At 36.2% G+C, this 26655-nt stretch overlaps 3 protein-coding genes across 5 annotated transcripts; 2 read left to right on the top strand and 1 right to left on the bottom strand.

Moving 5' to 3' along the window:
- The first annotated feature begins 1018 nt into the window (after positions 1 to 1018).
- LOC121731671 (sodium-coupled monocarboxylate transporter 1) lies at positions 1019 to 16724 on the top strand. Its single transcript, XM_042121234.1, has 14 exons — positions 1019 to 1101; positions 1270 to 1618; positions 5554 to 5837; positions 6097 to 6262; positions 6871 to 6982; positions 9017 to 9084; positions 9626 to 9780; positions 11023 to 11266; positions 11671 to 11786; positions 12142 to 12241; positions 13137 to 13307; positions 13820 to 13971; positions 14951 to 15152; positions 16043 to 16724. Exons 2-14 carry the CDS (start codon positions 1583 to 1585, stop codon positions 16316 to 16318), a joined length of 2082 nt encoding a protein of 693 aa, XP_041977168.1. The 5' UTR covers positions 1019 to 1101; positions 1270 to 1582; the 3' UTR covers positions 16319 to 16724.
- LOC121731675 (hyccin) lies at positions 8432 to 26655 on the top strand. Of its 3 annotated transcripts, none has more exons than XM_042121241.1 (8): positions 8432 to 8446; positions 21495 to 21714; positions 22072 to 22237; positions 22311 to 22405; positions 22565 to 22782; positions 23332 to 23576; positions 23688 to 23804; positions 26028 to 26655. In XM_042121241.1, exons 2-8 carry the CDS (start codon positions 21523 to 21525, stop codon positions 26462 to 26464), a joined length of 1470 nt encoding a protein of 489 aa, XP_041977175.1. In that variant the 5' UTR covers positions 8432 to 8446; positions 21495 to 21522; the 3' UTR covers positions 26465 to 26655. The 3 variants fall into 3 exon arrangements, with proteins under 3 accessions (XP_041977175.1, XP_041977176.1, XP_041977174.1); XM_042121242.1 differs by lacking the exon at positions 8432 to 8446 and adding an exon at positions 21261 to 21375 and having other exon boundaries at positions 21514 to 21714; XM_042121240.1 differs by lacking the exon at positions 8432 to 8446 and having other exon boundaries at positions 21261 to 21714.
- On the bottom strand, positions 16803 to 19838 carry LOC121731677 (Golgi reassembly-stacking protein 2). Its single transcript, XM_042121244.1, has 5 exons — positions 19691 to 19838; positions 19323 to 19607; positions 18829 to 19146; positions 18424 to 18691; positions 16803 to 17452 (listed from the first exon to the last, which is right to left on the bottom strand). Exons 1-5 carry the CDS (start codon positions 19751 to 19753, stop codon positions 17079 to 17081), a joined length of 1308 nt encoding a protein of 435 aa, XP_041977178.1. The 5' UTR covers positions 19754 to 19838; the 3' UTR covers positions 16803 to 17078.

Below are 26655 nucleotides of genomic sequence, written 5' to 3' on the forward strand. Positions count from 1 at the left end.
ATATTGACGTACCTAAAAGGCCATAGATAAGTATAATTAACTAGCTAAAAGCCCTGCTTCGTGAGGGCTCGCGTCGTTTTTCTGCGTGATAATCTTTAAGGCTGTTTAATATTTTAATAGTAACCAAACCTTGACTAACCGATGATAACACAATACACATCTACTTATAAATAAAAATTCCTATGTTAAAGCACAAATAAATAGGCGTAATAGTTTTTCCGTAAAGTGTACCACAAAAGTGCTCAGGTTGTGGGATATACTAGGGCTCGCTTCGCTCGCCCTGGTAATAAAAAATCAATAATTATATTATAATATTATGAAATAAAGTATACCTCACAATAAGTAAATTATGAGCACCTTAAGAGAAATTTCTAGACCTAAAAGGGCTTTTAATAGAAAAAATCGGCTAAGTGCGAGTTGGATTCGCGCGCGAAGGGTTCCATACCGTTATTGAGCGAAAGTTGGCAAAAAATTGTGTTTTTTGTATGGGAGCTGAAAGTTCAAATATAATTACTAATTATTAATTAACAATATTGTGAGTATTTCGTGTACCTAGCTGCTACCGGTATTGATTACAAGCAAAAAAGGCAAAAAATCACGTTTGTTGTATGGGAGCCCCTCTTAAATATTTATTATATTTTGTTTTTAGTATATTTTGTTGTTATAGCGGCAACAGAAATACACAATATGTGAAAATTTCAGAAGTCTAGTGTAGCGCTTCTTGAGTACAGCCTGGAGACAGACGGACAGACATCGAAGTCTCAGTAATTGGGTAACGTTTTTACCCTTTGGGTACGGAACCCTAAAAATCATAAAAAAATAATTATATTAGAATAGCACTAAGGTTATTTTGTTGCCTATATTTACCATAATGCATTACCACTGCCATACGCGTGTAGCGATCTGCGATAGATTAAGGCATATGTGGGTACGGTTGAACGAGTTAAGATTGATTCTACGCTTCACGATCATATACGGTACCTATTAAAACTTTGGTGCTCAGATGCGTCAGAAAAACAGTTGTATAACGCATTTTGTTTCATCTTAGATCTGAATAATAATTGCTAAGCGTCGTGATACTAATTATTTTCTTTAAATAAGGTTAATTGTGAACTCCCAACGGTTTTGGAGCAGTTACGTTTTGTATAAAAACATAACAACATTATCTAAAGATAATAATTTAATTGCATAATTGTGATGTTGTTACAATAAATATTATTTAATAAATTGGTACCAGTGAACTTTTATCGAAGTTTTATAAATAAATAGGTGCTAGCGGAGAGAGGGAACGATTCGAAGCAATTTCTGATGCATTGCAAAATGTGGAATCACTCCACGGCTGCATAAGATCGGAGTGTCGATCGTCTGTGAAGTGTTGAATATGTTTTGAATCGAGATTAATTAAAGTAGTAGATTCGATTGATAACAAAAGAAGTTAATTAGTGTGCATGTTTAACGGGCGGTCTCACGAGCCCACAGTCTGCCCGACACGAGTGATCCCGGCACAAGCATCCACAAGCTTCCGCCGTCCTTCGGAGGACATGTAAACAACACTTTGCTGTTGAAAAGTTTAACTTGTGAAATGGCGTTCAAAAGTATATCCAGAGGACATTTAGGGGTGAGTTATATTAACACTTTCATTTATTATTTTTAATAGATATTTCATGTGGGCCAAGAAAAGAGTTTTATTAGCGTTTTGACCATATAATACTTATAACATTCAGTGCATCTCTAAAATTGTAAACATTTTTATATATTGGTAAATATAATATTGTTCTTACATTAAATTATTTTTGTTATAAACAAAACAATGAATTGTTTACATAGCTATATATTTTATTCTTGAATCTTGTTATGCAATGGTTGAATTTGCGGTGATATTGCTTAATAGTTATCGTATAGTATCGTTTCTTTAGTTAAAATCAAGTAGAGGTGCTAAATAAAATAGTGGTTTAATGCCATTGTACACAGGTATAGGTTTACCAGAATCTGGTAGCAAAAAGTGAGAAAAGAAATTGCCTCTAGCAATACCGGGGTAATTGGAATATTTTGAACCGGGGTAAATGGAATTTTGATCCTTTTTTTCCTTATAGCGGCTGATTCTGTGTGTGAAACATGCAAACATAAAAAAAATATCCAATGATCAAGGATATTTTTTTGAAAATCTACCACCAAAATTTGCCATCAGATCCTGATATAAGTACCTATAATACCTAAATAAGAGGTAACGGACATACACACTTTCGCATTTATGATATAAAGTATGGATTAAATTAAAATAGAAAAATAGCATAATATTATTACTAAAGAAAGAAGACCTATCACAATATTATAGTAACTATTTAATAACTAATAAGGCATACGTGTAGAATTTATTTTGCTGTTATATTTTGATTTTATTTTATTTTATTTATGAAAGTGTGTCTGTCTGTCTGTCTATCTGTCTGTTACCTCTTCACGGCCAAACCTCTGAACCGATTTTGTTCAAATTTGATAAGGAGATACTTTGAGTCCCAAGAAAGGACATAGGATACTTTTTATCCCACGCGATAAACGAATTTTGGCGCAACAAAGTTACGGGCGTCATCCAGTGTTTAAATAAAACCGGCCAAGTGCGTGTCGGGTCACGCGCAATATTACTAGTTTTTGATAATTTTTGTTTGATCAATGAATGTACATTTATAATGTGTTTTACACTACTAACAACATTATCTCAGTTACGTTCAAAGGAATTTGAACGATAAGTTCCTTCATACTACGCCGAATACTATTTTTTTTAGTTGATCGACTATTACTCAATAACTTATGAAGGCTTCTTAGCCGTGATAGTTTTCCTTTTAAATTCAGCATATTTCCTACTCCCGTGAATTTTTTTCACATTTCCAGAAGCAACCGTTTAGCTGTACAAAGGGGGGGACACTGAACTCTAACGATTTTTTCCACTTTAAAACTTCATATTTCACAAATGGATCCCTAAATCGGAAAATGATCTATGAATACTTGTAATATTTTTAATAAGCCTATTCAACGACAGCCCACGCGAAATAAAAAAACATCCCCGCTTGATATGTAGGTACTAGGTATAGGTATATTATAGGTAGCATAAAAAAAAATATTTTTTAAAGATTTACAGACTTTTCGGTCTGTCCGTTCTTCTTGACTACATTTTCCTTGCTTGTTGACTACGGAACCCTACTGACAACTGACAAGAGAATCTTTAATAAAGATCCAAATGCATAATACACAATCAAATCGCGGTGGCCGGTGACCAAAAGAGACAGGCAAAAATGTATGAAGCTGGGTGACAACAGAACGGCAATAAAATATTATACCCTCACTGCTAACACATAGGATTCTTGTTACATACGAACTTGTACGGTCCGAGGAATAACATTAGATACTTTATTTTCTGTGGTAATCTTAGTATTGACAATCAAGTAGGCCTCTCACATGACCTAGAAGTATGATTTTGTCCCGCAAAGTGTCTAAACTCTAAACACACCATGCCGAAGTTCCGCGGCCGAAGTTCGGCATGATTCCACCCGCAATGTATTTTTTAAAATTACCGATGGCACACTATGCCGAAATTACTTCAGGATAATTTATTATTGCGTTTGACATTGCTGACGTAATCATGCCGAACTTCAGCCACGGAATTTCGGCATTGTGTATTTAGACACATAATTGTAGTTAATATTCACTTGAGACTTCAAATTTTGTTTGCACTTTTGAAGACATAATTAGGTAAGTAAAATGACAAGTTGGCCATAAAACTTAAAAGGTATGAAACCCACAAGTAAAGTGTAAACAATTTTACGAATACAATATATTATGATCATAAAACACAAAATAAATAGATCAACAGCATCTTTTAATTGCCTGGAATGTCAGCTCCCATAGACTCGCACATGGCTGTTGACTACATTATAGAATACTAGTTGTAACCGCATTTAGGGAGTTGTAATGAACACGAACCGGTATTTTCTGCATCTTAACTAATATCTCCGAGTACTACTGCACAAGGTACATTAATTTCATGCTTTGTTTTATGGCGTCAATAGGAACGACGTTAATTGGGCGAATAGAAACGCGTTATGCGATTATGAATGTTATTGGAAATTATTAAGATATGTCCAAACTATCTGCATTTAAGATTTCGTTATCTTTACATTATGTTAAAAGTTTAAATCGTTAATAGTCTTGTTAAGTCTGATGTAAGCCGTTGTCAGACTTGTTAGTAATGAGAAGTGAAAATTAGAAGGTCCATATTATTATCTAGAAAAATTATTAACAGCAGAAACATTAATTAAAGATATGCAAATTAAACAATAATTCCCGTGTATCAAAAAAGCCAGTGAGTATGTTAAGACTTGAGGTTGATGTTATTTTCCCAGTATTGAAGAAGCTATTATTGAATTAACGTTAGTAATTTTCATTAACAAGTAACGCCTACACTTTAATTTATCAATTAAGAGCTTTACATTTTAAATTAGTCATTGGGTGTTGCAATTTGTAGACGATACAAAAAATAGGAATAAAGTTTTAGAGAATAGAATGACAGAAAGAGAATATAACGACTCTATAAACCATTGTGAGCTGTGGCTTTATTGTTAAACTAGCTGTCCCGGCAAACGTTGTTTTGTCCATATTATTTTATTGAAGTGACTAATAAATAAGTATGGCGCCATGGTCGTCCAACTTGTCTCTCTTAGGCATTTTCAAATAAGTATTTAAGAAAATGTTAATAGCGTGTAATATTATATGGTTCTATCTTTTATAGTTTAGGCAGCGTACGCAAAGTAAGTAGGTAACTTTTCTGGCCGATTTTTTACACCTTGTCTCCGAAAAACCCAAATATCTTACGGAAACCTTTTTTTTTCTAAATAAAATTTAGCCTATGTTACTCGTGGATAATGAAGCTTTCGAATGGTGAAAGAATTTTAAAAATAGGTCCAGTAGTTTTTGAGCCTATTCATTACAATTATACAAACAAAGTTTTCCTCTTTATAATATTAGTGTAGACGAAGATTTAAACAGGATTACTCTTCGCACTTAAAGCCATTATACAGCCACATGAATTAGTCCTGTCTTAGATTCTCTCGTCCTGTCTTAAACTTCTTATCGTCGTTTATTAATAAGGTCGTTGATGTTTAACTTGCATTTTGTTTGTTTTATTCGTATTCGATTGGGAAATATAAAATACAGTTAGCACGCCAGGCACGAGCCGATGATTTTGAAATTGTAAAGCCGAATGTATTGTTCAGGCGCCTCTTGCATATTTAGCTGTAACATGTATCCCGGCATGCCAACAGTGAATGTATACTTTGGAAGGTCTTATTACTTAGTATATGTCCTTTCGTAATGAGCTGTCACATAAGTACCTAGGCACAAGTCTAGTTACCTACTTTCTTTCTACAAATGAAACTTATAATACGCGTTATCTCATTATTAAAACCAGGCAAAGCACTGATAACAATTATTTCACGTTTGCGAATCCTGGAATGGATCTAATCATTATTTATCTAGATAGTAATTTCAAAATTTTCTTTTCAGGGTCACCTTGTGTGTTTCTGGATTCTTATCATAGTGACGTCGGTTTCGTCGAATACCATTCAGCCTAATATAACGTTGTTTGATGAACCAGTGGGAAATGCTACGGACACGGAAAAATTTCATTGGCAAGACTACACGGTCCTTGCGTCTATGCTTCTAATTTCTTGCGGAATTGGAGTGTTCTACGGCTACTTCTCCGGAGAAAAAGCTACGACGGGAGATGATTTCCTTTTAGGAGGTTCTTCAATGGGCACTTTTCCAATGGCCTTGAGTTTGGGAGCAAGGTATAGACTGCTTTTTAAGTTATGGAATATTAATCATAATAAATGCTTGATCCGGAAATCCTTGATCAGATATTACTAACCCATAGACGGGATGGGATGGTAATATCTCGTATTGTGCATAGCTTTATGGGTACAGTTAAATTACATTTTTATACTTAACCTAACGTTAATGTTTAATAAAAGCTAGTACCTTTTTGCTAAGAGATTATCCTTACAATTTAAGAAGCCACGACTCACAAGTATTTACTTTTTTTTTCAGTTTTATAACCGCAATAGAACTATTGGGAAACCCGGCAGAGATGTACATAGCCGGCGCACAGTTTTGGATGATTTGTTTGGCTTTTCTATTTATAATCCCGGTGACGAGTCATCTGTATCTGCCGGTGTTCATGAGATTGCGGCTTACATCTTGCTACGAGTACTTGGTACTTAAACTATAACCCTCTTACTAATAAACGCTGTATAAGCTTTGAATAGTTATACAGTGTTTTGTCTTCTTCAATCCAATTAAAAATGTCACTTGTGTGACAGGAACAAAACACTGTATAACTATTCAAAGCTTATACTTACAACGTTAATTAGTAAGGGGGTAAGTATATTAGGTACTAGATAGGTAATTTTCGAAAAAACACAATATTAAAACAAACTCACGCACTTATTATAGGAGATAGCTATGGGTGCGTCATGCGTAAGTTTTAATGTGAATTAATTTAATAGTATAGAAATTATAGTATTAAAGGACATGTGATAGGAGCGCGATATCAGATATGGATATATATTCGCAAATTGATGAAAGGGACAAGTAGCTAGGTGTAACCGAAGGGTACCAGGTACCATAATGGGTACCGAACTTCGAAGGATTAGGTTTAGAATATTAATAAACATCTTTTAAGAAAGGACACGCACGAGTAAATAAAGCATCCACCAAACAAAGATAGTTTGTAGTTAGTTGTAACAAAACGTGAGAGTGGATCAGTATCTGATCCATCTGAAGTATCTGATTATAGTCATAAATAATATGATTATCTTTTAGGAAGTGCGTTTCTGCAAAGGCATCCGAGTGTATGCGAGCGGGCTTTACATGCTGCAAATGATTTTATACACGGCAGTAGCTGTGTACGCGCCAGCGCTGGCCTTATCTGATGGTAAGTAATGTTTCTTAGGTAGTACTGATGAAAGGACTACTATTTGACTAAAAATATATTGAATTCAATAAATTTTTAAGAATTCTCCTTCAATTCCGTCCGAGGCTGCTTCGATAAAGGTTTAAATTTTAATTGAATTAAGCTTAGCTACCATACGAAATACTTGTTACGTAAGCCAATAGGAGAGCGGTAATTACTTCCACGCAACAAACAGCAACAAACATCTCCATAATCGGTACCTACCTCCACTTAATTACTGTGTCTAATAACATTCACGATGTAAAAAAACTTTTTAATAAATTCAAACCACGATTAGTGCAACGTGTCAGTAGGTCAGCAGTTTACGCTCACGAAGAGTCATGGTTAAAACTTAAAATTTGTTAGCGTCGAAAAGTTTAAACTTTTAAATTTAATGTATTTTATTAACTTAATCACAAATAACATCTTAGGCTATTTTCATAAAATTCGCTATGGTCTATACAGTGTGTAACAAAAATAAGTGATAATACTTTAAGGTGTCTACGTGTTCCTTGTAGAGAGTTTACTGTGAAAGTAGCAGCGCTGAAAGACGAAAATTTTTTTCACTTTTGTATGGGCAAGGGCCCGAGCGTCACGAGTTTCCCCATACAAAAGTAAAAAAATTTTTTGGTCTTTCAGCGCTGCTACTTTCACAGTGAACTCTCTACAAGGAACACGTACACACCCTAAAGTATTATCACTTATTTTTGTTACACCCTGTATATCTATACTCTATGCCTTGAGCGTTTTCGGAAACTTAACTATTTAGCCCTAATTAATCTTATTTAGTATTTGTGAAACGTATTGCTATAAGGCTGTAAGTTTGATCCTCATTGACGATATCTGCACCAATTTTCCTAGGAGCTATACATCAGACTAGATCTGAATTGCTACATTAGAAAACTTCTAGATGTGTTATGAGTCCAGTGCTGCATCACAATGGGTTACACAATAGGAGTCTGACAATGGTGTCGTAAAATTAATTCATACACTGTGTTCTGGACGCAATTTTAAGTTTCATAAGCGCTATTACTCATAAGTATATAATTTTCGTCATTATTTAATATCTTTTCTACAAAACGGTCTTGCGAAATTTTGATAGTCGGTAATTTTATACAACTAGCTATAATAATATCTATTAGCATATTTGTAACTTTAAAGTGCTGCATAATTTGTCAATTTTTTGTTGGTATTAGCCGGTCGTTATTATCTAATAAAAATAATGAAGTGGAAAGTGTTTGAAACAAATATCAAATTATAAATTAGATTCTAATTCTTCAAATTAGAATAATTTGAATAGCCTACAAAAACAAGTGTTGGCCCTTTTTTCATCGCATCGTATTGATTGCAAATGCAAGCAGTGTTAGTAGCATCTTCGTGCTACTAACACTGCTTAGTACCTATATCCTTACCTTTTACTTTTTTTTGCTCTATTTTAAGTATTAACAATACATAAACTACTTTAAACTATTATTTTTATTTCATACAGCGTGGTAATAGTAAATCATGCATTATAACGTTTTAGACATCGTACCATGAATACAAATTATTTTGATACAATGTAAATCATTTTTACATTTCACAACTCTACTCCTTGTTATTCAGATGGTTGTTGTCATTTTTGGCACCGTATGCAAGAGAACTTATTATAAATATCGCCCATTAATATTTATAAGTTTTACTAAAATTGGTTAGCAGAATCCGTAAAAAAAGTATCGACGCATCCTCATGGATTATGGTAAAGCAAATAGTAAGCTATTTACTTTAACATAATCTACGAGGATATTTTAAAGTAAACATAGAAAACTAACATGAAATTTAACAATAAGCATAAATCAAAAACAAAACAAACTGAAACAGACTAAAAAGATCAAAAATTTTATTTGTAGAAAACAAAATATTTTGAAGATACAGTTAAGCCGTCTATAGAAAGTTATACGACGCGACGCAACGTGCGTAGTCCGTAGATGATTTCTTCCCAAAAGAAAATGAAAAATATTTTCTTTTTTTTTACAGTGACAGGACTGAACACATACTTGGCCGTTTCAGTTGTTTACGTCGTGTGCATATTTTACGCATCACAGGTAAATAAGATATTTTGTTGAAATTAATAATTGATGAAATGCAAAATACAAAAAAAAAACATGATTTTTAATTACGCTATAATAATATACAAACACGGAGACCAGAGGGAAGAGTTTTCAGAGTTTGACCCAAGATTACTAGTATCTAGGTTTCAATCTTTTACATCAACACGTTTAACGGCTCCTATGCAGACACTTTACTGCCTTGCTAATGATTTTCCATGCAATTTAAATTATAGATGTGTCAATAAAATTACGCCAATAATTGGCACACCTTTAACTCTAGTATGGTATAGGTTCAAACTCGAATGTAGTAATTCAATAGAGATACCGATTTGTAACCAAGAGTAATATCCTTAATCCTAGATTCAATCACGCCAGTTATAATCGTTTAAGATCTAAGTTATAAAACTATATTATCTATTATATGATATCAACTAACTAATCCTTATATTATAAAATACAAATGAATTATTTACTGCATCACAGAACACTTTGACTGTATGAGATATTATGTATATAAGTTATTAAATATTTTTAGGGTGGTATGAAGGCCGTTATTATGACGGACACATTCCAGACCGCAGTTCTGCTGGGCTCGTTGGCAGCAATTTTAGCTTTAGGTAGCGTTAAAGAAGGAGGCTTCGATGGCATATGGAGTTACGCAGGCCGTACAGACAGAATGCATTTTTTCGAGTAAGTGGGTCATACGTTCTCTCCATCGTTCATTCTTAGGTTAAATTAGGTCTAACCTAACAGCCAAACTAACCTTTCCTAACACTTGTTATATAGTCCAATTCAACCCCACCAAGACACAAGTCTGCGCGTTCACCACTAAAAAGTCACCAATGGTCGTTTATCCTCGTTTCGAGGGCACATCTTTAACCATCTCCCCAAGCATTGAGATACTTGACGACAACATATCGAGCGAAGTCCAGTTCCGATATCATCTTGAGGGTAAGGCCAAATTAGCCTCGAAGAAGCTTGATGTACTTAACAGAGCGAGACATTACTTCAGCCCGGACCAACGCCTACAACTCTACAAGGCGCAGGTTCGGCCTCATATGGAATATTGTTCTCATCTCTGGGCAGGGGCGCCAAAATACCAACTGCTCCCTCTGGATCGTATCCAACGAAGGGCTGCTCGAATTGTTGACTGCCATAGTGTTTCAAACAGCTTGGACCCCCTGGAATTACGCCGAGATGTAGCTTCACTCTGCATCCTCTATTGGTTGTATCACGGGGAGTGCTCTGAGGAATTGTTCGGAATCATACCACCTGCAACTTTTCGCTATCGTCCCACGCGAAAAACATACCATCCTCATCACCTTGATGAGTGGCAGTCTTCCACAGTGCGTTTTTCGCGTAACTTTAACTGCCGCGCACTGTAAAACTCTGGAATTAACTGTCACCAGCAGTATTTCCAGACCGATACGACCTGCAAACCTTCAAGAAAAGAGCGTATTCCCTCTTAAAAGGCCGGCAACGCACCTGCAGCTCTTCTGATGTTGCGAGTGTCCATGGGCGACGGTAGTCGCTTACCATCAGGTGACCCGTTTGCTCGTTTGCCCCCTTATTTAATAAAAAAAAAAACTTTTTCTTAAAAAATATTATAAGCCTGTGTAGGCTAAAAGTGCATGCCGCATGGTTATAAAAAGTCCCTTTGTAAGTAGTTCAATTAACAGTAGAATTAAAAAAAATTGTTGTTCTCATCCAAAAGATCTAGTCTAGACACTGAAGACAATACTTTTCCTATAGGGGGTGGGCCCAAGTTCCATACATTTTGGCCATCTTCGTTTACTTAATAAAATTTTCGTTTATTTTTGTTTGAGAGTCTAGAATTAGTTTTATTGACTGTAAAGGTCACCAAATATTATTCTCATTCATAATATTCTGTAGGTTTAACCAAAAATTAAAACACTCAAAACCCAATTTCAGCATGAACCCTGACCCCACAGTCCGGCACTCATTCTGGTCGGTGGTGGTAGGCGGGACCATATACTGGATCAGCATGTTCTGCGCGAACCAGGCGTCCGTGCAAAAATATCTGTCCGTGGAAAAGATATCGCAGGCTCGAGTTGCTCTGTGGGTGTCCGCTCTTGGACTCATTGCGGTTTACTCCGTGAACTTCGCTACAGGGGCACTGCTGGCCGCTCACTACGCCGGCTGCGACCCGATACAGGTAGGCTAGTTACTAGGACCTGGGATCTAAGACCTAGATTCTAGGTAATGGGCACTATAAAATCGTTGCGTGACCGATTAATATTTCATAACATTTGTCTAAGCTACTGTAAGATTTAACATAAATAGTTACTGCTGCTGCAATGCCTATAATACGTGCCCACTTAGAGGGATAAAAATTACAATATCCTTTCTAATAATAATAATTAATAAATCTAGGTATCAAACGACAGGATTCATGGTCTGTGAACTTAATGTAACCGCCTCGCTCGTAAACTAAAGATTTCAACGCGACACTAACAATTACATCAAATATATTGGCTAATCACAGAGCCATAAATTCTAGGAATAAAATATCATTTCAACACATCTGGTAGGTAATAAAATTTTAATTAAGTACCTCAGGCAGGTCTCGTGAACGGATCCGATCGTCTCCTTCCCCTGTACGTGATCAGCCAGCTCGGCGAGGCTCGAGGAATGCCAGGCTTCTTCGTAGCTGGCATATTTGCAGCGAGTCTTGGGTAAGAACATTCCAGAATTTTCTTCCACGACCACACCGCGCCTATTTTGTAAGTCACTTTCAGAATTTCCAAGCACAATTTTGCAAATTGACACTTATGTAACCAGACTGGCGAGAGCATCAGCTCCATAATGACTGACTGAAATTCCAAATTGGTGCCTAAATTTAAGATCTAACTGGAAATGTCTGGTCTGAATACTGGTTTTAATCTGTGCAACAGGCCCCCAATTGGTATCTGTCGGGCGCGAGAGCGAAATATTATGGCAATGGCTCTGCAGTTTTAAAACATTATTTTCATAAGAAGAGGAATATTATGTTACATTTTCTTATGTATAATTTTCTGTTTCATGTTTTAGTACAGTGGCATCGGCCCTAAACTCCTTAGCAGCCATCGCGTGTCAAGATTTGGCTAAAGGACTCCTTGGTATAACACTACCTGAAGATAAGGGAGCTGCAGTAAGTGTTACTAATTCCTCTATAGTATTACTTTATCTTCCTATTATTTTGGGCAAAACTTAAATAATATCCGTACCCTAGCTAAATATCTGCGGCAATGATCAACTAAAACATCGCCCATCAATGATAGCTGTTTATTGGCTTTAATTAATTAACTCTTACGATTCCCACGAAGCAATTACGTATGTCATCTGGTGATTACAGTAGTCATTACACCTAGTCTACTACAAACAATTCGCCAACGTTGTACCTATATTGGGGGCTTAGCCAACACGTTTTATTCATCTCCTAGGTATAGAATCGTCGATCAAAATGTATGGAATAATATTATAATTTATAAGTATTAGTTTAACATGAGATGAGCACAGTATCGTACTCTTATTTTTATTTATTTTACGCTTTATTGCACACAAAACCATTAAAAAGTAACATAATATTAGAAGAAAGACGACACAGCAGGCTGCAGCGGGGCTAAAATGGTCACATTTAGCAATTCCTCTCAATCAATTCAGCAAATGAATTGTCAAAACTGTCAAACTGACAAATGTCAAATCAGTACAAAAATACAGAAATGAATTGCAAGCAGAGTTGCATTTTGCGATTTTAGAAAAATGAATCATATTATGATTCATATCATGATTCTTCAAAGCGACCATTTTAGCTCCGCTGAGCTTATCTCTAAAAGAAATTTATTATTAGGTCTTACAATGTCAATTCCATAAATTTTTAATCGGCGATTTTATAAGGAAACATAAACGTGTTGGCTTAGCCCCCAGATCCCGTATGGAAAGTAACTTAAAATGGGATATCTTTTTTAACGAAAAATATACATTATATTTTTGTTTGCCTACACCGGACTACAATAAAAAAAAAACTTACATGTTCCGGTTTCCAGATAGCCAGATGGGTGTGTCTGGCTTGCGGTGCCTTGTCCTTCGCTCTCGTCTTCATTGTGGAGAGGCTCGGTCCTGTTCTGCAACTGGCCCTGTCCTTCAACGGGATGGCTGGCGGCATCTCACTGGGACTGTTCAGTCTTGGAATGCTCTTCCCCTGGGCTAATGCAAAGGTAGCTAAAGATCCTCCTAGAACAGGGTTGTTACTACATGTTCATCAGTATATCGAGACCGAAATTAATTTTCAACGAAATTCATCTTCGAACATGCTTGGTCCGCACACAATAGGTCGGCGGTCCGGATGCGGTCCGCCATTTGGTGACCCCTGTCCTAGAAAATCCTAACAAACGTTTTAGGTAGCACTAGTAGCAGTAAATGGTATAAATAGCGAAAAAGGGGTCGTGATTAACAAATAGGTGACAAACCATTTCATTTGCTTGTCTTTTACTCAGGGTTTGTCATCGTTCAAGGTACATGTGTGTATAGAAAACACGTTGACCGTCGTCTGAAAATGAGTATTATTTAATATTTATAATGTATCTACTTATGCCTACCATCCTTTTACTTTTTTTCTGACGTATTTTTTTTAATATTGCATGCGCTGGAATTTTTGTGGGAATCTCGGTGGAGGTTACTTACTGAGGGCCATTCACTTTATGCTTTGCTTTCTAACACTTTTTTCCAGGGTGCAGTCGCCGGTGGCATCTGTGGGTTGCTGGTGGTGGTGATAGTGGGTGGTGGAGCTCAGATTGTACAGATACCGCTGACCACGCTACCGACCTCTATTGAAAACTGCACAGAAACTTTCAATCTCACCACGCCGATAGTTCTTAATGCGTAAGAATTTTTTTTGTCCCAAACAGTAGTAGAAATAATAATAAATCATAATCCATACTTCCATACTTACTAATATCCATACTAATATTATAAATGCGAAAGTGTGTCCGTCTGGCTGTTACCCTTTCACGCCCAAACCGCTGAACCGATTTTGCTGGGCATGGACTATGGAGTATGGAGATACTTTGAGTCCCGGGAAAGGATATAGGATACTTTTTGTCCCGAAAAAATGTACGGTTACCGCGCGATAAACGAGTTTTGGCGCATCGGAGTTGCGTGCGTCATCTAGTTATTATAATAAAGCAAAATTTATCTTTAACCCAGTAACTATATGCAATGTGATCTCTTGGCTTGCTTCTAAACTGAGCAATTAAATTTTTACTGTCCCGTAGACGTTGAATTTTAGTAAGTAATTAAAAAAATGTTCAATGGCTTCACCTAAGCATTACTTTGATGCCCGTTTTCACCAACAGCACCTAAACCATATCTTTACTAAGTATCCCTTAGCATAAGGGCTACCTAAAATCATCCCCTATCCCAAATTTCGTTTCACGATCGTAAGGGTCACCCAGGTAGGTGTCCCTTTGTTAGGTGACGTTTAGTGCGAGGCCATTTATAGAGCAGTTATCGATAACTTATTAGTATTTATGTTTTTGTAAGGTAGGTATTTAGCAGAAATAAAATACATTTACATTGTTTTTAAGGTTATTATAATAAACTTTAATGTCTGTAATAAGTTTCATGAGATTTTTTAACGAAAATGTTAAAAAATCTCTGTGTTTGGCTTAATGGGTCACCTAGCTCGCTAGGGGTCCCTTAAACAATGGTGAAAACAAAAACGTCGCTAGGTGGCCCTTAAGTTTACGCTAAGGGACACCTAAATTTAAGAGTCTTTGGTGAAAACGGGCATGAGACAACTTTTTAACCGACATTAAAAAAATGAGGTTATATGTTCAACTGTTTTTTTTTTGTGTTTCAGGAATGACAACGACTCTCAATCCGTGTTTTGGCTATTCCGCGTGTCGTACCTGTGGTATACCAGCATCGGTTGCCTGGCGACGCTACTGATAGGGCTGATAGTGTCCGTCTTCACCGGGGTCACTGACCCGTCGGACGTCCCCATCGACCTGATATCTCCGCCCGTCATCAGACTACTCAACTCATTGCCGAACAAGTTGAAGGTAATCTTTACTCTCTATTGTAGTGGTTCACAACCTGGGGGTAATAAGTAATTACCCCCGCGGGGGTAAAATAATAGCTATTCTAGGGGTAACAGATGTGGTACCTAAAATAGATGAATTGGCAGAAAAAAAATATACTCTGTGCATTTTGGAGAAAAACAGCTACAGAATACCCTATCATTGCAGACAGAGATCTGAAAATGTTGGTACCGTTAGCTACCACTTGTAAATGCGAGAGCGGCCTCTCAACTCTGGTAACATTTTAAAAAAGGCCAGAAACCGTCTGAGCGTGGAGCATGTGTAACTGAAGTCTAAACCTCATTAAGTATATTAAAAAACTTGCGAAATAATAATAAGTAATAATATCAACCTTAAAATAAAGTAATTAGTAATTACCTATACTTACAAATTAATAAAGTTGTTTTTAATGGGGGGGAGCAAAATCAGTTTCTCTGACAGGCTCTAGGGGTAACAGCTCTAAAAAGGTTGGGAACCACTGCTCTATTAGGCCTTTCAAACACCCCGTGGACTCAGTATGTATAAGTAGAAGCGACAAGCTTCTCAAAATTAGTTAGGTAGTTAGCCGTTTCTATGATACACAAATTGTAATTAACGCCCTCATGTTACAAGTGACAAACTCTACACTATGCTCTACACTCACCACGCAGAAATCAGGGTGACGGTCTAAAATTAGGTATAAACATTTTTCACATCCCCTAACCTACTACTTATTCTTAATAACACTGCAGACCTCCATTATACAAGTGCTTAATAAGCATTTTGAAAGCGTTTTGAACGAAAACGTGCATCAAACCATTAAATGAGAAGTGGAGGTCAGAGCGATAAGAAATTATTAATGGCCATGACTTAAGAAATAAAATATTTTATAGAAAGCCTTGAGAATCCCGACGCGCATGGGGTTGGAGCGACGAAGGAGTTCGAGCGTCCGACCGCCGAGCATGAGCGACGACAAGGACACGCGACGACGGCGACGGCTGTCCGAGATGGCGGGGGGCGTGTTCTACAGCGACGCCCCGCCCCTCACGCGGGGCCACGACAACCTGGCCCTGGGCCTGGACTCGGAGAAACCGCCCCCGCAGGACAGCCGCGCCAGCAGCGTCAGACTCCACTCGCCGCCTAACACACCACAGACTTCTACGTGTTGAGTTATACTGACCAATTTTACACTAATTGACAATGTGATTTGTTACTTATAATTTCACTACATTAAGGTACTTACTTATAAATTAAGAATGTATCCAACTTCAATGAAAATATTTAGTGTTGACAAACATAATTGTACCTGAATCTTGAACTCCTGACGCTTACTTGCAATATGCTAATGGTTTATTTATATTCATAGTAAAAAATATTAACCAATAACAATTTCCATTTCGTTTAAGCTGTGCTTAACTATTGTTTGTGTGAATTGTATTAACAATATCCTTGATGCCTTGTTCAATATAATTTTGTGTTTGAACCAGAGACCAGCCATGTTTGAACCAATATTAAGTAACATTCCTAAAAAATGTGTTAAGATTCATGTGTGTATTTATTAAATGCTTAGATATTTGCATTAGTTTAAAAATACAATCTTACCCTGTACAGTAGATATTTGAATAGGCCACAGTTTGAGAAAAAGACAACCCATAATTGTATATCGTAATATTTATCTAAATAGTTACTTACACAAATGATAACATAAACATGTAAGACAATATTTTTATAAGCTCAGTATGCCTAAAACAAGAATATACTGAAAAGTGAATTATTTTATATGATTTAATAAACGGTTTCAAATATTTAACAAATACAAATAAATTCATATAAGTAAATCTGTAAAATAAAATTCAAGTCAAACAACTGTGAAGCTTGTCAAAAAAGGCACCAACCAATTCTCAAGATTTAACTATTACTCATTATGATTCATGATAACGACTGCTGTTGTTGTAACATCTGCTGCTGATGTATCTCCTGCATGGTGGACACGGGCAGAGTTGCGCTGACTGTTATCGAAGGCATTCCTGGCAGTGATACTGGGGTCACTATTGGCAAGCCGGGATTTAACGGAGGCGGCTGTATGGGCGCTTGATTGAATGTACTCATATCGAAAGTTGGCACTAAATTTGTTGGTACTTGTGGATCCGCCACCGATGGTTGTGAATAATTTTGCATTATCGGTATGTAGGGCTGGGGTTGATTCATAGGTATTCCAGGTAAGTTTGGTAATGGTGCAGGTGGTTGAACATTAGACGCCGAAGGTATACTGCCTAGTGTTGTTAGTGTGGAATCTGCCAAATCTGAAAATAAAGATTAATTATTATATAGTGTTACTTTTATATAGTGTACGTGTTCCTTGTAGAGAGTTCACTGTGAAAGTAGCAGCGCTGAAAGACCAATTTTTTTTTTCACTTTTGTATGGGCAATGGCCCGAGCGTCACGAGTTTCCCCATACAAAACAAAAGTGAAAAAAATTTTTGGTCTTTCGGCGCTGCTACTTTCACAGTGAACTCTCTACAAGGAACATGTAAACACCCTAAAGTATTATCACTTATTTTTGTTACACCCTGTATATATATAATTTTAATAAGTTTCTAAGAACCATGACATACATAACATGGGACATTGTATGAGGATTAAATTCCTAGTCAAAGTATAATCTATAATATAAAAATGAGTCGCTGAATGTGTTGCTAAGCGCAAAACTCGAGAACGGTTGGACCATTTTGATAATTCTTTTTTAAAAATATTCCTTGAAGTACGAGGATGGTTCTTCGGAAAAAAAAAATAATATCCTGAAAAAGTCTAAAAACAACACTTTTCTATACTATCATACAAAAGATTTGTGATAATACTTAAAAGTCAAATATATAAAAATGGATTTTCAATTATGTTAGTAATGCTAAAACTCGAAAACGGCTGAACGGGTTGGGCTAAAATTAGTCTTAAAATATTCGTAGAAGTGCAGGGAAGGTTTTAAAGTAACACGAAGTTCACCGGGACAGCTAGTCTAATATATAAAATTCTCATGTCAAAGTGTTCTCCAAAACGGCTCAACCAATTTTAATGAAATTTTGTATCATGTACATTTATTAGGCCTGAGAATAGGTTTTATTTTATATGGCAAAACAACATTTGCCAAGTCAGTTAGTATCAAATAATAATCTGTAGGAGATATAGTTAATAAAATATGTGCCTCGTACAGAATATAAAGAATAATAACAATAATTGACTAACTAGGTTACAAAATACAGCTTCAGCAAATACTTACTGCTTGAATAAGCGGCCATATTGGAAACAACAGACTGAGCTGCGGACATATTTGGTTGAGGGAGCTGCTGTGAGGCCACACTAGGTGTTCCAGGGGTATACACTCCGGGGTTAACCATTGGAATTCCAGACAAGAACTGTGGCTGAGTAGCTTGAACTGTACTCGGAGCAACACTAACTAGTGGAGTTTCCTCGTTTGTGAGGCTTAGATTTTGAACACTTGCAACAATAGCTTCTTGATTGATTTCAGTGTTTGATTGGGGCTGAAACTAATGATTATGTACATTATATTTGCAGCTCATATCATTTTGTGCATTATATAAGCATACTCTTAAACACTATATGATCTCTTTAATAGCAACTTTATGATAACAGACCTCTGAATATAAAATATCAGATTACTTACCATAGTTGACATAGGTGGATTGTATGCTGGCTTATTTTGTACTACGTTATTTCTAATTGGAATTCTGTGAAGATAACCGTACCCAATACCACACCCTAAGCTGCCTTCTCCACCCCAGTTGTGATTTGGTGTAATATGAACCTCCCTACATGTGTCATCATTAATGTTATACACAAACAACTTCAACGCTCGACCCTCATGGGCTTCAATAAGAGTAAATAAGTCTTCACTCTCATGCATAATAGAGTCAGCTCCTATTATGTAATCTGAAAATGGTCTCAACCCAGCTATTTCTGCTGGAGACGAAGGATGAACTTCCTGTAAATAAAGGCTTATAAAATGTTTTATCACAATAAAGTTACTGGCAATTAATGTGATACTATTCACTACTAGCATAACATTTTGATAACTGCACATATGTATACCGTCATAATAAAATACAGAGGCAGAAAGGGAATTTTATAAGTTGCTCCTATATATTTCGTTCAACTTACCAAAACATGCCACACATTTTCATTAGCACCCTCAAATGAACAAAATCTAATACTGACTCCGAGTAAGCCCTGTCCACCCCAACTAGCATTCGGAGTAATGTTGACCTCTCGCACTGACTGTGATTTTGTGCTATAAACGAGCATTTTGATGGTTTTATCAATGTTTTGCTTCAGAAGCGTTTTCAAAGTGTCATTGTCCTGATCTAGTCTAGTGTTTTCGATAGCTACTATGAAGTCGAAAAATGGTTCGAGATTAGCTTTTTGTCCTGGAGAACCATCCTGGACCTGCAAAACATTGACGTGTACATTATTTAGGAACCTTAGTCACGAACATCTCTTGAACACGTTACCAGAAGATGGAGACTGACCCTGAGGACATGGTAGCCTTCTGAACCTCCCCCCGGTACCTCCGTGCTATAGGAAGAACCCATTTATATTGAATAATAACAAATATTATTACAAATCCGAGATATTTTGAAAATACAGAATATAGCCGATCACTGACAATTGACCGTTTAACTGACATTGACATTTCTACGTGGAAGCCACAGACTATACACATAATATTATTCTCGATTACGTGCGAAGTTGGTGCGAACTGCGAAGGCCGAAGCGGTGCTGTGGACTGTGGTTGAAGCATAGACTTAATATATGGGTTGAAGCATGGAATTAATATGTAGTTGTACGTAGTACATATTAATTCCATGGGTTGAAGCCGTTGAACTTGAAACTTGAAAGTTGAAACATTCAACGTTAAGCATTATGCCGCATAATGCCCTATAAAGCTCTTATTGGAAAGCACCTCTAAAGTACGAATAAAAAATAGATATTCCTCATATTCCATTCCAAAATCCTAAAATCCAAGGCTTGCCGCTTGGTACCAATCACCATCTAGGTAAGACTTATGCTAAGTACTGACATGCGGTTTTGCTCGATAGTTTTACTCCAAATCGAGTAATAATTACTGTGTGGACCGCAAAACTGACAGCTCGAAGGCTCGCATCGAGCCGGTTTGATGGAATGAAATATATCGATTTAGAATAAAACTATCGAGCAATGCTGAATGTGTGGATGAAAGCCCGAGCTGCGAGTTTTACTCGATGTTATGGCTCGAATCTCGATCGAGCAAAACCGCATGTGAGTACTTAAAGGGCCCATTCACGGCAGGACTGCCGTGCAGTCCTCCGTGAATGGGCCTTTTAGCTTTAGACATAAATTAATGCTATCTCATTGACTTATTTATATATACTGTCGATTGCTGTCGATGCTATCTCTTATCTGTGCTGTTTTGTAAAGTGAATGACATTTGAAAAAAGACATGTGACATCTGTGCAGCGTTGCCAGAATGTTACTTTTGTAACATTTTACGTTACTTTTGACCCTTGCATGTTACATTCATGTGACATGACTAAAGATGTTACTTTTACGTTCCTTTTGGTACTTAATTGAAAAAAAAAGATGTTTGAAACCAATAATGCGAAAACGAAACGCAGTAAGTTTTATTGAGTTTTGTCGTTACAGGCTACAGCTGACAAGGCTTTAAATGAACGTGGCAAAAAAGGAACTAACGCTGCCATCATACAAAAACGCAATTTTTGACAGTTCTCCTTTATCAGCAGCGCCCCCCCTCCACGTTTATTTAATTAAAGCCTTGTCGCACCTTAGTTTTAAGTTTTGTTTAATGATCTTGTTTCAGTTCATCTCTATATTATTTATAGTATGTTTTCGTGCATTCATAAGTAATACGAAATGTTACTTTTCCCCTCAATATGTTACTTTTCGCATGACAATATGTAACTTTCGAACATACAGCTCTGGCAACACTGCATCTGTGTGTGACAAATTTAAACTAGTATTTAGTAATCTGTGGTGTGTGACGTCGAAATTTCATTAGATAGTTTGTGAATGTAATTTTATTTATTTAATAATTTTAAAATATATTTAAATTTAATAAGTAATAAATGCCAATAAAACAAGAAAAATGAAGACAAAAGGGGTACAAAATGAGCAATAGATACTTAACGATGTTTTGATCAGCCAAAGATATCTTTTGGTAAATTTACATATTTATAAAAATTATCCCATGTTCTTTAGAATTTAACCATTGTTTCTTGGGTCAAGGATAAAAAAACTGTTGAGATCGGTTAATGTAGTACTTATTTACTTATTAAGCTGTTTGTATGAGTCATAGATCTCTAACATGTCGGAATGGAAACATTTGATAACAGAATGGCTAAACGAATATGCATCTCTCCAAGAAAATGAGATAAAAAGTTTCGCAGCTGAACACGAACATAATCATGAAATCGCAACTGCTATATTTAACCTTCTATATGATGAAGACAAGGAGAAAGAAAATGACTTGATAAAGAACATTGAGATGAATCAGGAGGTACATTGTTTATTCTTACTTTCTATTTGTAACTTTGAATTATTATTAGATATCCAATACAATACTGCTTAGTTGCAGGCCCATGTTGGATGCAAGTAGCAGGAGATCGGTCATCTTAGCGTTCATTGAGAGAGGCCTATATCCAGCAGTGGACAACTATAGGCTGATATGATGATGATGATGAATACAATACTATTATTTCTTTAATTCTTCTTCCACATTACACTAGTTAATTATTTTTCATTATTTGTAATCACTCTTCAAGGTTCAAAATGTGTATGGAGTGTGTAATTATTTTTCTAAAGTCATAGCAATATATTGTTTATAAGGTTGTTTTAAATCATTTTTATGTTTCAGATGCTAGAAAATGTGTGTGTGCAATTATTTAGTTTCTACAGATCCAAAGAAGTTGAATTACAGAGATTTACTTTAAAATTTGTTCCAACATTAATTTATGTCTATTTGAGCATTGTTGCTCAAGGCAACACAAAACTATGCAGAAGCATAGAAACACTTCTTATAGGTATAATTTTTCTGTTACAATTTTATTACAAAAAAAAAAGAAAATCATTAATATTCTCAACCTTATATTTTAGGTTTATATAATTTTGAAGTTGTGGATGAGAATGGGAAACCCAAGGTTGTTTCATTCAGGCTACCATCATTGGCTCAGGCTTCGATTTATCATGAGGTAGTGATTGTATTTTCAAATATTATTGATAAAATTTTAAAATATAAGCTCTTTTTTTAATAAATAAAAAAGAGTTTGATGAATATGTTTTACATTTATTATGCATTGACATGACAAGTTTTTTTTAATTAAAACATAGTTTATATTTTATTTTTGCAGCCCTTGTCACTGGGATCCCAGTTTTTAACTGAGAGTGCATTGAGAAGGTGGGAGGAGTGTAACACTAAGCTGATCAGTTGGGGCCCCCATCCCCAAGTGGAACTTATCAACGCTCAAAATCGGCTGAAGGTTATGGCCGCATTGCTCTTCATATACAATAGACAACTGAGTCTACTGTCCAAGTTGGCTATGAGACACTTGTGTATTGCAGCCTCCAGGTATTTACAGTAAATTATATATAATTTGCAACCTTTTAAAATTTTTGATGATTTTCTGTTCATTCAATTATACTTAATTATATTTGAATATAATATAGGCTAAATGACTAGTGATTGGACATTACCAGTCATTGGACAAAGCACAAAAACACAAAATTTATTAAGCTTGCTTTAAAAGCTGCCTGTTTTTATAGTAACGAGCTTTTGCCCGCGGCTTTGCTTGCATTAAGAAGTATTATTATATACAAACTTTCATCTCCTATTTTCCCTTGGGGTTGGAATTTATCAAAATCCTTTCTTAGCGGATGCCTTCGTCATAACATCTACCTGCATGCAAAATTTCAGCCCGATCCGTCCAATGGTTTGGGCTGTGCTTTGATAGATCACCATGTCAGTCAGTCACCTTTGAGTTTTATATATATAGATAGAACACCTGATTTTAAAGAAAAACAGGTAGTTTTTAAAGCAACCTTAATAAATATAGTGTTTTTGTGCTCTGTCCAATCACTACAGCTCATGTTCACCCTAATGTGTACATTTTGCTTTCAGGATAGCAACTCAAGGATTCTACAAAAAAGAAGCTACACCAGCTAACACGATTCAAAGGATACCAGTTACTTCCAACTTCCTGTTGGAACTGATAGAGGGCACATACTTTGCTATGTTCAATGAGTTCTACACTCTTGCTTTTCAAGCTGTCAATGACATTGACCAGAGAGCACAATATGAACTCCTTCCAGATGTAATGCTAGTCACGAGTGCTGTAATTAATTCACTCAAAAATAATCCTACAGGTATCATATCACTTATTTAATGAATATTGCTATATTGAGTAAAATTATAGTATAAAATAATTAAGTGCTTTAAAAAGTACATCTTATTGATAAATAAAATTTAATTTTCAGGTCAACCTTATGACGGCCCAATGGGAATAAGTGTTGCTTTATCTCCAGCCACAACAACTGTGACTATGCCAAAATCTATGATTACCAATGCCTCCTTCAGAACTAAGAAATTGCCAGGTCAGTTACTTTAAAACATATAAAAGGCAAAGAAATGCTGCAAGAACAAATTTTTTAAAGTTATAATTTCCATAATAACGCAAGTATTTACAAATTACAAAGCATGTTTTAAAGCACTGTAATGACGTCATGGTGATGTCATCAGCGAATAGCTAACCAAGAGTAAATTAAAAAATTCAAAAAAATTTGGCACGTGGCTGAAATTGTAAAACTTTGCAAAATGGCACTTTCTTAAAATCTACGCCCGGCCCTTCTGTCAGTGTCCACATACCAAAATATTAATTTCTATTTAACAAGATCCAAGTTCTCACTCACGAAGACTGAGTAGTGAGCACTATAAACTTTTATAACATATAGGCATAGCTGGGCATTAACTCGTTAATCCGTTAATCGTTAATTAACGAAGTTAACATTTTGATTAACGGATTAACTTTTAAGTTAACCTTTAAAATATTAACGGACTCGTTAACTTCCGTTAATATGCAGAAGTCCGTTAATCGTTAATCCAATGCCTGCTATTTACCGCACGGCACCGCGGCGCGGCGCGAAAACAGGTTCAGACAGTTAGTATGAAACGACAAGTGCCGGGCAGGCGGGCAGCGCGGCGCCGCGGCACGGCAGCAGCGAAACAAAAACAATCTATACTAATATTATAAATGCGAAAGTATCTCTGTCTGTCTCGCTTTCACGCCAAAACTACTGAACCGATTGTAATGAAATTTTGTACACAGATAGTCTAAAACCTGAGAAAGGACATAGGCTACTTTTTAACTGGAAAAAGGGGTTGTAAGGGGGTGAAAATGAATAAATTTGTTAAAATTAAGTTAGTTCCAAAAACTCATAACAGATGGCGCCAAGAGTCGCCTAGATCGCGCTATCGCTTGCTCATATGTATTTCTATAAGAGGTGGTACCATGATGAGTTGGGTTTTCGATTCTTTCTATTGTTATACACGTTATTAATTAATAACTCACCTACCAACATAGATATCAGAAACAACAGCGCCAAAACTACTGAACCGATTGTAATGAAATTTTGTACACAGATAGTCTAAAGCCTGAGAAAGCACAAAAAAGTTTATTTAAAAAAATAATATTATGTGCACACTACACGGCTGTTTTGGGTATTTTGATTTAAGGGGTACCAGGGTTTTAAAAAGCTTTTGACACCAATTTTGTTGACACCGCGCGCTATAAACTAAAGTCCGCGCGGACGAAGTCGCGGGCAACAGCTAGTACTAGATACATTTTCAAGCGCATGCGAGTGAGAAGAGATTTGTTTCGTTTTAACATTTTATTACTCAGCGCCGGTGCTTATAGATAGTGTGATTTGTTTATTGTTATTATAAATCATTTGCATGTTGATAAAGAAGAATGCAATATAATTTAGTTAGGTAGAATGCAATAATTATAGAAGTATTTTGTTTTGTCCCTAACATGTTAACTTCCAAAACCTTGAACCAACAGGTTTTGTATGTACACTAACGCAATGATATAAGTTACAACAAGGCCATATTACACATATTAACGGATTAACGATTAACGTTAACTTGCGTTAATTCGTCAGAAATGTAACGCTTTAACGTTTAACGAAGCTAACATTTTTTTTAACGGATTAACGATTAACGAAGTTAACCATTTGATTAACGGTGCCCAGCTATGCATATAGGTATCTGCAATAGAATAACTATTAAACGATAATATAAAGCATCCCCTGTTCCCCTGTTAATTCAATTAAATCAAGAATGACAGTGTGATAGAACACAAACAATTATAGTGTGATAGAACACAAACAATTATGCTGTATTCTCCTTTATAGAGAGACTTTAAGAAAGCGTTGATGAACACAATCTTATTTTACTCTTCTTAGCAGATTAAGTTAACGTAAAATTACTCATTAGTCTTGGCTAGGCCAAATTGTAATATTTATGAATACCTATACAGGTAATCTATGTGTAAAGAAGTTAAAAGTAGAGTTCTAAAAACTCATTTAATTTCATATTATTTTGCAGATCGCTCTTTCGCTTAAAAATAGAAAAATATTGCCTTCCATATTTAACCAACTTATCTTTCTGTTTTACTAATATTAATACAGGTATGCCATATTTAATAATAATAATAAATGCTAATCTTATAGCCTCCCATATATAATGTGTCTCATAATTCCCAGACTAATTTAATGTAAGTCAGTAGGAAAATTAAAATAATTTTCCGTGTTCTTCAGATGACATTCCAATTCAAGCGGGGCAGGCAGTGGCTACAGATACGTCAGAATTCTTACAAGCCATAACCGAGGAGTGCGAAAACGAGGCGGCGCCGATACAGAGAGGCAGCACGGCTAGAAACTCTAAGCCGAAGCTTGGCGCTCTGTCCGTGCTCAGTAAAAAGAAAGATGGCAAAGACAAGACAAACCAGGCAGAGAAAAAGGTCACAGTGAAGGAGTCCACCAAGGGCATCTGGAATGCGCTGAGCGGCGGCGGCGACATCGTCGACGGACACCAGAAAGCCGACAACTCGCTGGACGCCAGCCTGCAGGATGAGATCTCGTTGTCGTCCGTCCACAACGGCGCGGACAACTCCGACTCCCGCTCCCAGGTCACCACGGACTCCCTCGACATGGAGACTCCGCGTTTCGCCGCCATGCAAGTCAGCTCCGTCTAATTCCGTGTACATTTGCGTTTAAATCTCCTTCTAGTAGTGGTTTAGTTGTATGGTTTCTGGTAGGTTAATTTTGGTGCAAACTGTTGTCCTAGTTCATAACTGTTAGTATGAATTTGTTGTTCTTTCAATATATTTTATTATGGTATGGAAACAAATAAAGATTATATTATAAATAAAAGGTGTATGACGTT

The sequence above is a fragment of the Aricia agestis genome, chromosome 11 (assembly GCF_905147365.1).
Source record: "Aricia agestis chromosome 11, ilAriAges1.1, whole genome shotgun sequence".
Taxonomy (NCBI): domain Eukaryota; kingdom Metazoa; phylum Arthropoda; class Insecta; order Lepidoptera; family Lycaenidae; genus Aricia; species Aricia agestis.